The 13004-nt window shown below is 41.9% G+C and overlaps 1 protein-coding gene across 3 annotated transcripts in view; it reads right to left on the bottom strand.

The window, feature by feature from the left end:
• The window catches only part of sema3bl (sema domain, immunoglobulin domain (Ig), short basic domain, secreted, (semaphorin) 3bl), a 51218-nt gene that overhangs the window by 4107 nt on the left and 34107 nt on the right, over positions 1 to 13004 (bottom strand). For all 3 annotated transcript variants that reach the window (XM_084014450.1, XM_084014451.1, XM_084014452.1), the window contains exons 5-14: positions 10967 to 11057; positions 8424 to 8540; positions 7948 to 8090; positions 6547 to 6661; positions 6311 to 6380; positions 5766 to 5910; positions 1897 to 2128; positions 1700 to 1791; positions 1403 to 1444; positions 1064 to 1289 (exon numbers count right to left, since the gene is read on the bottom strand). In XM_084014450.1, the coding sequence (XP_083870576.1) occupies positions 1064 to 1289; positions 1403 to 1444; positions 1700 to 1791; positions 1897 to 2128; positions 5766 to 5910; positions 6311 to 6380; positions 6547 to 6661; positions 7948 to 8090; positions 8424 to 8540; positions 10967 to 11057 (1273 nt within the window). The remainder of the gene's footprint in view (positions 1 to 1063; positions 1290 to 1402; positions 1445 to 1699; positions 1792 to 1896; positions 2129 to 5765; positions 5911 to 6310; positions 6381 to 6546; positions 6662 to 7947; positions 8091 to 8423; positions 8541 to 10966; positions 11058 to 13004) is intronic.

The raw sequence follows: 13004 nt of genomic DNA, 5'->3' as shown, positions 1-13004 counted from the left end.
GACACGCCTGCACAAAGACACCTTATGAAACATGGGTTCATCCAAAGGCCTCCAGGGAGGCATATTTCATCACCTCGGCACCGTAGGCTACCTACTCTAAGGTTAGCAAACTTGCATCCAACAGATCCACACAGACTTTCTTCTTCCTCCCCACCGCCTCGTTTTTCTGCTTTTTGTCTGCCTTCACACTTTTTCTGAACCTCGCCTCCACATCTCCCGTATCCACTTCCTCCCACTCATTTCTCTCTCTAGTTTGTGTTTGTTCTCACTTTTTATACGATCGCTGATGACTTTAGATAACCTCAGTTTGAGTTCATCTGTCAATCTCTCAGCTCTCTCTCTCTCACACACACACACACACACACACACACACACACACACACACACACACACACACACACACACACACACACCAACGTCCTACATTTTGTCTTCCTTTTGGTTCTCTGGGGGAAAAAAACACAAACTCACAAAGCCCCCAAAATATCTGGTGTGACATATGCACAATGTCGTGGGTAAACAGACATGTGTTGTTGAGAGTTAACACACATTTTCTGTATAATACACTGTACAACATCTGTCTCACACAGCTTGGCTAAACTGCCAGACTCGTCCAAATCTGACTTGTCACATAAACACTCTTTGCCTCTCATCCTGAGAAAAAGGCACAGCAAAGACATGCACTGACCCAGAACACAGACTGTGCATGCAAACTTCATTCAAACAGACTGAAACATGTCGGCATCTTCCCCTGGACCTCATGTAGAATCCATACACAAGAGTGGAGGCTCACTGGTCTCCTTCCCATCCACTACTAAATAGTTTAGAGTGTTAGGAGACCATATAGGAAGTGATGCCTATCTACAGTGTCCTGGGATGAATGTGGAAAAACATTGTGATATCAATGAGTTCTCTATGTCAGGGTGTCAGTCATCCAATCCAGCTAGGAGGGTATTCAGAAGTATACTTGAATCATGGTCGCATTTCAGCTTTCCTTTTCCTCTCTTAACTTTCCTTCTCACAAATGTACAAAAGAAGGGTCTAAATAGGTAGCTACACTTACCACTCAGATTCTGATCCATGCACTGCAGCACGGGGTTTGCGTGCCTGATGTCCTGTCTGCGGAAGCGGCGCTTGCTGTTGGGCACGTACTGGGCACATAATGATCCATCCCAGGCGCAGTAGGGGTCCCTGGCCAGGCAGCACTCAGCACAGGCCTTCCCATAAGTCTCACAGCGATGCAGCTTCACCTGAGCCACACCTGCTGGTGAGCCCACATACAGGGCTTGCTGTTTAAAATCACAATGAGGGGGAGAAAAAAGGGAGTAAGGCAGGATTTTGGTGAAACAAGTTGATTTAACTTAATAGAAGTGAGCATCGCCGTTATAACATAGTAACATACCCTTTTCACGGATATGTCCATTGATGTAACTGGAGTTGGTACCTGCAATAATGAAAATGTTTGAAAATGTATTCATATTTCACAATGTGTGAAAAGGCTTACAATTAGAGAATTTAACAGCTGACTTTTCTTTAAGAATGAGGGGAAAATAATGTGACACGGTTTGGCTCCTTATCCGTTGACTACAAAGAGGGTTTAAGGCACACAATGAAAGAAATGTTATCTATAATTACGACTAGCTACTTCTTTATATGGCCTAAAAGGAAACAAGTAGAGAACAGATAGAGTAAAGCCTACTTTGAAGACTTGTAGCTCCTCCAGCGTGACCTCCTCTGTCTCCAGACTGTTTCCACTGTGCAGGGCGATGACCTTCAACACTGTGCCAACGTCTGAAAGACACAAACACAAACTATAAGTGACAAGGTTACAGAACAGGAACGCAATGTCTACATGTTATCACTAATTATCCTCTGCCAGGATAAGATTCATATTACCTGTACCGATGAACATGACGTCGTACTGCCCGTCCTCCGCCTCGACCCGGTCCACCACAATTTGTTTCAGCTTGTAAGGAATGTTAGATTTTACGAGCACGGGTTGGCGCAGGGCGGGATACACCGGCCGCCACATCAACGGGTGGCTGCGGGCGAATTGCAGCACTGAATCGGGAAAGTCTTTTGTGCTGCCAAACTCTCTGCCTGGCTGGTTGGTGATTTTACTAGGACACTGATGAGGAAGAGAGAGGGTGAGAAAGATGTGGAGAGACAAAGGAAAGGGTTGTTAAAAAAGATCTCTTATGGTAAAATCCTTGGCTGGCTTGATTATGATGCTGAAATAAAGAATGGGTGGAGGTGTGGAAAGACAAACAAAAACAAGACAGAACAAAGCCAATCTCTGTACATCGTCTACCATAACTTTACACTACTCTTCATCTTCCACCAATGGAGGTGTGTTTTCCAGAAGAAATGTGGCCTAATCATGGTCTTACTTCAACCCTCAGAGAACCCTCATTAGCAGTTTTATTGTGCCTGGAAACTTTGGATGAAAGTTCAAAACCACAGTTGTAAAGTGTTGGAGACAGAGGTTGCTGTTAGTTAAAAAGCCTGCTTTTGTGTCACTGTTGAGAGAATGATTGTGCCGGTACTTGGCTGAGATACGGTATAACTCAAGTAATTGAGTGTTGAACGCTGTCCAAATAAAGGCATGTATTCGAACCATATGACCCTTTGGGTTTGCTCGTGGCTCTGATCAGGAATTCTTTGCAAAGAAGCCAAAGTGTTTGTCACGCATAGCTACTTTTTTTTGCAAATATTATTGCAGATTTGGGTATGTTAACTGTTCTCAAAGGTTCGTCATGTGGGACGCTTGTTTGTCTGTTCCAAGTAGTTCACAAGACTCCAGTCTAGTTTATTTGGCCTTGAGGACACAACAATTACCAAACACATTGACAAACATTTCATAAAGGGGGGAGGTTGGATTGATCTGGGTGAGAGAACGCAGAGAAGTAACACACCAGCCGAGACTGACTAAAATTAAAACTTATGTTAAAGTCATGAGCTGACAAATAACAGGAATCAAGGCTAAGAAAGGAGGAGCATCGAACAGAGATCGATGAGATTCCTGAGAGGGATGTTGCATTTGTATAAATCTCAAGTGCTATTCCAGATTCCATATGGTGGAAGTATTGTTACTTCTGCTTTTTATAACAGTAACGGATCCATACAATAGCTAGTGGGGATTCAATTTCAGAATGAACATGGTTTATAAATGACAATTTATTACAGAAGGTTTGGAATGTGGAAGCAAATCCAAGCTCAGTTGTCACACTCACAGACTTCAAATGCTTAGCCCCTCAATGCTAACCCGTAACAATGTACATTTCCATGCAGTATTTTATTTTTTACAATAAGTGCATTCATTTTGATGTTTGTGTATAAATAAAACAACACAATCCGGAGCTGAAGGGACTATTTTTTCCAACATGTATTGAGTTCTTCAACATTCAATCGTGTGCAGCTTCCATGTACCTCACTGATATGTCAGTGTTTTAAACTGCTCGCTAAACTACTCCACATCTGTTTGCACAGCACATAAAACCTAAGATGGATCAGCTCCAAAACTTTGTCAACTCATCCAAACTTTGCTGCAGCAAGTCGGCTGCTTTCAATCTCCAACCGAGAGCCAAGTCAGGATGAATGACAGAGGGAAGAGGTGAGCATGTTTGGCAGACTTCTATTCACACCCATTATTGTTGTGTATGTGATTCCATTTTCATGCATGTGTGGTATGCATTGTGTAACTCTTTTGAATTGCATTTGGGAAATGACTCCACTATAACAAAAATGGACCCAGTAGAGGAGATCTAGATTAGCTGAGGTTCAAAACCTGGGAAGTGACTCGGTTCAACTGTAAATTAACCTAGAGTTGTGGTTTAAACTTTTCACAAACACAACAAAATCCATTGTGATTTACAGTTTCATTTCATTGTATGAATCAGGTACCTATAAAATACTGCCATTGGTATGAAATGTAGGTGCAGTGGGAGAAAACAACACTATGGGGAAGAAGGGATTATGCTTTGTGGCAAATGTACATTTTAAGTATTACTCTGTTGTAATTAAGTATGTTCATTATATTCTGTAATATCCTATCAAAACAATCATAATCTAAATGATTTATGGTCTGTTTGCACTTAAAAGTATGACATTTTAAATCCAATCTTAACTGCAGGAGGCAGACAATATGCAGACGATGCTCTCTCAAGCATAATATAGTGCTGTTGGACTTAAAACTAAATCTTTAGTAATTTTCATGTCAGTAATCAACCCCAGAGAAACGCCCAGGTACATGAAATGCTGTTTGGGTCATCAAGGATTCTAGCATCCCACAATCTTGATATTGAAGTATCAAACATGAGGCTGTTGTGATTAAAATAGAGGTCTGTGTGGATGACAGAGGCAACAAGACGAAGCTCATTCCAGGAAGGATTACCATTAAAGCTCTTGTAAATCTGCAATGTAATTCCCTCCATTACAGAATGAGTTCTGATATTTCAGTCCAAGATAAATATCTTGGGAGAATGAATCCATCAAATCCCTTTCCTATGAACTGAACTTTGATTTCCCACTCCTGGGTGAGTTTTGACAGGTGAGTCAGGAGATATGGTGGATAATTGAGTGAAAAAAATTGAGTATTATTAAAACAGCTATATTCTACCTGCAGTGAGTCAAAAAATGTAGGTCATTAGAATTGTTTTGCAAGAAGATAGGGTGAATATTTTAACTCTAGCTAAACTTCTGCATAAGATAGCTGTCTTTTAATGAATACTTCAATGGGAAACTGTCAATTTGTCACTCTTCTCTCCCTCCCACCTGTGCCTCTTCATCAGCTCATACCCGTATATCACCTTTTCCCCCTTTGCCCCTCTCTCTACTTCTCTCTCAGTTTCGGGCCAGGACATTCCTGTTAATCAGAGAGGCAGCGGAGTGAAACCACAGAGGCGTCTGCTCCGTTCTCACATTATTCATACTCTTTCCGCCTCCATTTGCTCCTCTGTACTCTGGTAATGAGGTGGAATTAAGCGTGCATCGTGCGTGTGTGTGTTTCCTTACGCGTGGGTCTTAGTGTGTAACAAGTCTGAATTACAGTGATGTGGTTGAGAGAACATGACAGAGCTCCGCTGGGAGTCGGGAGGTAAACCAGGAGAAGGCTCTGTATTATGTACAGTCACCACAGCTGCAATACCGCATACAGTGGTTTACTTTACTCATATACGCCTCATTTTTCATGTTTTTATCACCCTGTTCTAACAAAATAGCACTGTGTTTGAAATGAATGCATCAATCAGTTTCTCAGCATCAGGTTGAGATGTAAATCCTGTAACTACTAAATCTGACACGCTTACACACTGTTAATTTACATAAATATGTGTTGTCCCTGATAATTAAATAAATAGAGTAAATTAATTTAAAACACCTCTAAGCTTCCTGAACTGCTGACTGTATTTTAGGAAAAGTGACGTTGGGTGTTTCGTGTCTGTATTTTTTTAGAACCTATGATGTTAGCATTTTTATGTTTTAATCAATTACCAAAAGAGAAAAAGAAAGAAGTCTTGACATCACATAATGGACATTGTTGACACTTTTACTAGCTTGTTTATTGGACTGAAATCAGCTCGAGAAATGTAAAGCTGTGTGTCATCAGCATATGAATATAGGGCATCTTATGATTCCTTATAAAAAAGCAGAAGCGTCTTTTATGGAAATACTGTTGTCATGGTAACAGTGTAGTTAAATGATATTTAAGATTGGGCAACCAAAACAAATGTGTAAGAGCTGATATACTTTGCAAACAAATCACTCACCACGCCTGGTCTTGGATAAGGGACCCTGCCTTCATAGGCCCCCCACTGGTAGTCGGGTCCCTCTTTATGAGCGAAGGGTCCATTGAAGGCTTCTCTGATGTCAGCCATACGGTAAACACACACGGCAAAACCCTGAAACACATTACTGTGGAGGAGAGAGGAGAGATATTGTTGAACATGTCCATAAATATCGGTATTATTTTAATTTGTTTTAGTTACCAAAAACATCAACAATGAAATGCTTGAAAATTAAGGCAAAGCTGTTGATAGATTGTTCTTCTATGTGATAGAGGAGAAACCCACAATGCAGTGTTTTAACCACGATGGGACACTACAACTTACCGAATTGCAAATAATAGACCTTAGCAGCTGTATAAGTCAGTATACACACACTAACCTCCCAGTGGTAGAAACCCCACAGCAGGAAAACCACAAGTTAATGATTCAATTCACTGTACTTTCACTGAGGAACTCCCAGGTAGATAATAGTAGCCTAAATGAGAATTAGCCAACCTGTAAACAAATGGAGATTCATGGTTATTCACCTGATGGTGCTGAAGACCGCATACACATCTGGGTTCCTCTCATCTTTGGTCCTCAGCAGGAACACATCCTCTGTTCATATTGCAACAATAACATTCATTATTTGTGTTACATAAGACTGCAGCATAATGTGAATTAGTGCTTTCGGGAATTTCGCGTGGAGAATAATGTACGCTAAAGAGGTCAAGTGTGTGTGAAATGCTGAAATCTCGTTCCAAGAGGTTTCTGTTCATCTCACCCAGTTGGTTGAAGTGTGTGTCGATGCCGTGCGGTCCTGGTACAGAGCAGACCAGTCTGGCTTTGATGAAGGTACTCCACTTGTTCACCAGAACTCTCTGGCCTCCAACATCATTCTGGCAAAACAAAACAAAGTACACACAATCTTTAAAACACAGCTCCATATTCATTTCCTAATAAACATTATCATTGTTTTGGCTCTGCAGTCCAGCACATTAGATGAGGGAAACACATGTGTAGAGACTCACGATAGATTTGTTCATGAAAATGTAAATAATTATTTATATGTGTGTGTGTGTGTGATGGTCAGTGCTGATAATTGGCTTAGGAAGCACCACTAGGGAAGTGATGACAACTATTCTGATCCCTCATAAGGTAGAAAAGAGGACTGAAGACGATAAACACTACAATATGTGTGTGAATGGAGAGAAAGGAGAGACAAATGAAAATGGAAGAGGAGGACAAGCGAGGCAGATGAGGATGACAAAGACAGTTGGATTTTAACTGAGAAGTTTGTGCAAACTTTTCTAGCACACTCAAACCCCCTAACGAAATACACAGCTGTGCATTTGTGTGTGTGTGTGTGTGTGTGCGTCCGCTTCTATGCCTTTGTGTGCGGTGCACGCCAGCTCACATATGGTTTTCTAAGACAAATCAATTGGTGAAAGAATGTGAGAGAGCGTGCAAAGCATATGGGGATTACAGCTGACCAATTTGACAGCTGTGTGGGTTTTGGAGAAGATTCCCGAGCACGATGCCTTCACAGTCCTATGAGGAAATGTAAATGATGTATTTCTCTGACTGACATTTGTCCTTCCCGAGGGGGTTTTTAATTGTCACGGTGGCAGTTTAAACCCATAAAACTATTGTGCGACCATGTTTGAGAAAAAAAAAACCCTAAATCAAATTGCTGTCTCTTCTTCTTTTTCTGTGTCTTTGTGTAACCCTCTTCCAGTGTACGTTGGTGGGAGTGTGAATCCAAACATTGGACTGAAAGACTGGTGGAGACTCCAAATTTAAGACCCACAACGGATCCTCCAGAAAACAGGAAAGCCCCAAAGGACTCCCGGACTCTCCCAGATCACAACCTCTTCCTCAAGTGAAACCCCCCTGCAGATGTCTCATTCCTGGGCCTGGATATTAGTGTGGCCCTGAGGAAGTGCACTGTGTAGCTCACCTGCCCATCTGGCTTCACTCATCCCCACCTGCCAACAGATAATCTCTCAATCTTGCTGTGTACATCTGTATTTAACTGGGACCTTTAGCTTGTTCTGAGTGAGTGGGACATTTGTTTCTGGAGAGACAACTCTCTGTTGTGACAACGCTCAGCGGCAGATAACTCAAAAGCCTCAACAGCGTTAACAGAAACATCATGTTTGATGAAAAACAACGCGCATCTCACCGCACACACTCGTCCAACGCGTGTGTGTATGGCGCCCTCCCTGTCGCCCGCCTCTGTGGCCTTCTCCGTGAAGAAGAAATACACTTTGTCGTTGTCTCTGTCGTCGTTGTCTGGGATGAGGTGGGCAGCGATGAACTTGGGGTCTGAGGAGGGGGAACGTAGGGATGGATGAGGAGTTAGCATCGGAACAGAGAGTGATCAATTTAAAGTCTTTCTCAAATATCAGAAGAAGTATATATATATATATATATATATATATATATATATATATATATAAGAAGCATATTTCTTAAACATGAAGTCAAAACGGAACGTAGCGGAAGATAATTTGTTCTCCTGACCTGATGATAAGTTCAAAAGTTGATAAGACATAATATAACAAAGGTGATGCACTCAAAGGTGTCCTTGGATGGTAGATAATGTGTGTTACTTTACATTGACTCAACTCTATATCTAATGGGGTGATAACCAGTTACCATGGAGAAGTTTCTGGTCAGTCTCGGTCCTCATGGTGGAGCGACCTCCCATACTCCTGAAGATCACAGAGTCTCTACCCAGGAAATCTGCCGTCAGCCCCGTGTACAACTCCCGACCTGTAGAGAGGCAGGGACAGAAGTGGGGTTTGAATACATTTAAAAGGCAGGGGGAAAAAATGTATCGGCACCACAGGGAAGAGTGAAAACAGTGAAAGGGATTGAAGAAACAGGGGTTAATAAAAAAAAAAGTTTGGCACAGAAGAACAACAAGGAAATCATTGGTGGAAAAAAAATGTGGTTCAGGCAAATGAGGAAGGGGAGGTAAGAGGAAACTGAACAAATCCAATACAGAACACTCCGGGAGAGTAATCTGAAACACACTTCCTACAGTCGTTCCTCCTTTGAGACCATAAACTCGGCTTCAACAACTCAGAAAATTGATTTTCCTGCAAATAGATATAAAATCTTTCCTGTGGCACACCGTGTGAATTACGCTTGGAAAAACATCTAGCAGCAGGGTTATCAGCGAGACTGCAACCTCAGCTACGTTTGGAGACAGACATCCCTACAGCCAAGAAAATAATGAAGAACAAGGAGAGGTTTTTTTTTTCTTCCAGAAAAAGCATATTCACTTTAAAAGAGTTTTATATGTATTATTTTTATTTTCCCAGCAGAGTGACAGTGATCTCATTGATGCAAATGTATTCTTATCTCATTTGGCTGTAATAATGGTATTAGAAACACACAAATCCTTCTTTAGCCTGCAAACACAGTCATGCTCCCATAAGCAACATGAACAGACACATGTACATAGATACAGTAATTAGTGATGACAGGGCCTGTTGAGCTGTGTGTACTTTGGGAGGAGATCCTGACATTGAGGGGTGGAAAACTTTACCGGGTTGATAACTGATGAATAGAACTTTCATTATCTTTTACAGTTTAATTCTTGGCATCCCCTTCTTTATGTTTTCATCACATGCCCTAATATGTTGGTGTATGCTCGTGTCTGTATTTGTGTTGGTATGTCTTCTCTATTGGTTATTTCATTATTTGCTTCTTATTTTACGGCAGCGTGGGCCGGTAAGAAGCCTTTTTGCACAACATTGAACCCTTGATGAGGAAAAATCCATAAAGATGTCGATGACAGTCAGAGGCAGAAATAGACGCCCTGAATATGTCGAAGTCCAGCTGTGTGGTCATCTTACACAACCCCTCTGACCTTGAGGAGGCCAACAGATCTGCTGAGTCAGCGTTTTCCTCTTTCATCACGTCGATACTGACATTTAAACTGATGCAGGAGAACGATCCTTCCTCTCCCTGCCTTTTTAAAATCTCAACAGCTTTGTGTGTATTGTTCTGTATCTATGTGTCCAAAGCCCTCCCTATTCGACTTAAATTGAACAATATCCTGCCAAACAGAGTGTGTTGTGGGATAAAATCTGATTCTCAAAGCACCCAGAGCAGCTGCAGGGAGAGGAAGGTGGGATAGAGTGCTGCACACACACACACACACACACACACACACACACACACACACACACACACACACACACACACACCTCCCAGGATTGTCTGTCACTGGAATAAATCAGCGTTATTTCAAAAACGAAATACCTAATGACGTTCGGAGAGAAACACCCAGAACTATTTAACCTTGTCAGCACAGCTCCGGAGTGAGTGCGTGTGTGTACGTGTCAGAGCAGAAGAAAGTTATAGTTTCTGTCCTTAAGGTTATTATCATTTCAATACAGAGCAGAGGTCTGTGCAGGGAGGTGAAATGTGGAGACACAGACCATCTGTGTTTGGCATTTTAAATAGTTCACTGTGGCAGATAAAAAATACCAAGCTAAGAAAAGTTCGCTGATTTGACGGTTTTGTCACAGCGGGTCAAGTTGTGAAATTTGTATTTTGTTATTAAAGTTATTAAAACTAATTGTAATTGAACTTATAACTGCTTATGAAACAGTCTCAATTTACTACTGTTGCCTAGGTCTTTATAAATAAACATACATCAGTGAGAGAATTGGTTATTTGTATATATTTGTTCACCACAAACTCCTTCAGCTCAGACTCCCCGTGCGGCCAACAACTATAAGCTGTAACCAGCCTGCTGTGGACAGACCCTGATCCTGCTCCGCTGCCGCATCCACCTGCTGCTGTATATGTATTGGGAGAACCAGAACCAGGGCTACACAAAGAAGACCTTCTCTGCTGCAGTGAAATAAGAGGTTTTCAAAAGGGTATCTACCACTTGTCAAATGGAACCACCAACATTAACACAAAATGTTCCTCGTAGTAGCTTTAAGGGCTTTGAGATAGAGATGGACCACTCACATTTGTTGGCTCTTATACCCTGGATGTTTTAATTTTTAGTTTTGACAGTTGACAGTGAAGAGGCAGACAGCAAATGAGCTGAGAGAGGGGGAGACGAGTATGCAAGTTTCTTTAAAATAACGTCAAATTACCCATTGAAATGGGTGTCCATGTTGGCTCCATGAAACCCTTGTTTAGAAATAAAGACAATCCAACATGGAACATACCACTGAATGTGCTAGCGAAGGGGAGGCTGGGGTCATGTGGAACTTTGCCTCGTCCATTTTCCACATTGGAAGGATCCATGGTGAACACATGCTGTGGAAGAGACAGAAGCACAGATGATTTTAAGTCATTCATTCCAGCATGTGGTCTGCGAGACAGAATATATCACAACTAGCTGTTTTCAATTTTAGATTTATTTGTCCTTTTACTGAACTGCGCCTGTCTGAGAACTAAGAAACTGTCTGAGAAACAAGGAAATGCAGGATCGGTGTTGTTGCCAGAGTTCTAAAAACATTTCCCACACGGTTCCCAGTGCAGATCAACCCCAAGAGCTGAATCTTGTATTGCCGAGCCAGCAGGGTAACAAAGGAAGCCAGAGTATATAACCCCGTTATCAAATAAAAACTACACTTGAAATCCAAACTTTATCAACAGGGAAAATAATTCATAGGAGAGCAGGTTTCATGCACATACTGTGCAGTGCTGACCAAGTAAGTATATAAAGTCTAAATCGCATGAAAAACTGTTTCCACTCTGTCTTGCCAACATACCAGAATCAGAACCATATTCATAAAACCATTGTCATTTGCCTCGTGGCGTGTTTTTCTTCTGGAAAAGTATTCTGCTGCACACTAAGTAATGTGATTTATGTGATTTAGCAGCAACAAGACTGTTTTTGGAAAAATGCAAGATCTAAGTTGTCCAAATGATCGATCAGAGAAAAACCCAGAAAATTCAAGTAACAAAGTGTGAAAGTCCCCCACGCCCTATAAAAACCTCCATGTCTCGCCATTCGACATTAAACTGCAGTCAAATGTAATTTTTCAGACTCCATCGTCGACGAAGTAAGGAAGCAATTAAAATAACAGAGCAGTTCTTTCTCCGTCCTTCGCCTGTTAGCCGGGTTCACCTGGTGAACACCGGCCACATCCTTGGATTGTGTGATTCGCCAGGTCAACACAGGGTCACCGTGGACAAAAGACCGTTTGTTTTGAGCCTTCTCTACTCCCACTTCAACGCCACCAGTGCACCGGGCCGCTGGCCGTGATCGATGTCCAAACACGGGCGACTTTCCAGAACAAAAAGGGACGGGACCTACAGTGGGACGTCCCGTCTAATCCCATGTTACTGATTTAAGTGTCCTCACGGTGAACTCTGCGTGTGCGACTCTCTGTTGCACTTATAGACAATAGAGCATTGTTATTGGGAGGGTGGGTCTTCGGCTGGACGGAGATCACAGGGGAGATGATGACATTGAAGTCTGCGGGATAAAAATACCGTTACGAAATACAGCGGACACAATCAGCACATCCAGTTCTGTACGTGCACCAACGCTCGTCCTGAGCTAATTGTTACTGTCGGAAATAAAACACAGAATTATACACCGGCTTATCCAACAGGCATCAGGAAATTAGGAGAGGCGGTTCATTTCTTATTTGATCCACATGTAGCTTTTTGAGTGTTCTTTGAGATGTTATAAGGGTGTCAAAGAGCACATGTACAGCCCACCAGCATGCACGAAAGCCTGTCGTCACACACACGAGAGAAAACTGTACGTCCATGTGATTCATGAGGATTAATTTTGTCCTTTTCACTTGACTGCACAGTCTGATTATTTCTTCATCAATGTCTAAAGTTGTACCATGTGTTCCAAAATGGAAATCCACCATTCGAAAGAAAAGTGACAGAGAAATCGCATGCAGAAGATGGTGGGGTTGGTGCAAACAGGATTGTTTTTACCATCATAGAGAGCAATAAAGTTATTTATATTTGGTCTCCCAGTGGAACTGTTCCTTCCATCCAATCTAAAAACCCAAGGGGATACATTTCTGGTGTTCTGACGAAGCCAGCGCATATCTGTGTCTAGACTTCCTTTTCTGTGTGCTGCTTGTTTTTAATAGTCCGATTAGCAACTGGAGGGTCAAGACTCTCCATTGAGTACAGTCTCTAAATGTGAAGGCAGAATCTGTACTTGGAGATTATCTTCCATCTATCTCTTTGCTTTCGATCTCTCTATACTGAATTTCTGCTCTTATTTCC

This window comes from Eutrigla gurnardus (genome assembly GCF_963514095.1).
Source record: "Eutrigla gurnardus genome assembly, chromosome: 8".
NCBI classification, from domain to species: Eukaryota; Metazoa; Chordata; class Actinopteri; order Perciformes; family Triglidae; genus Eutrigla; species Eutrigla gurnardus.
The sequence above is the reverse complement of the archived record's forward strand: the minus strand, read 5'-3'. Positions and strand labels throughout refer to the sequence as shown.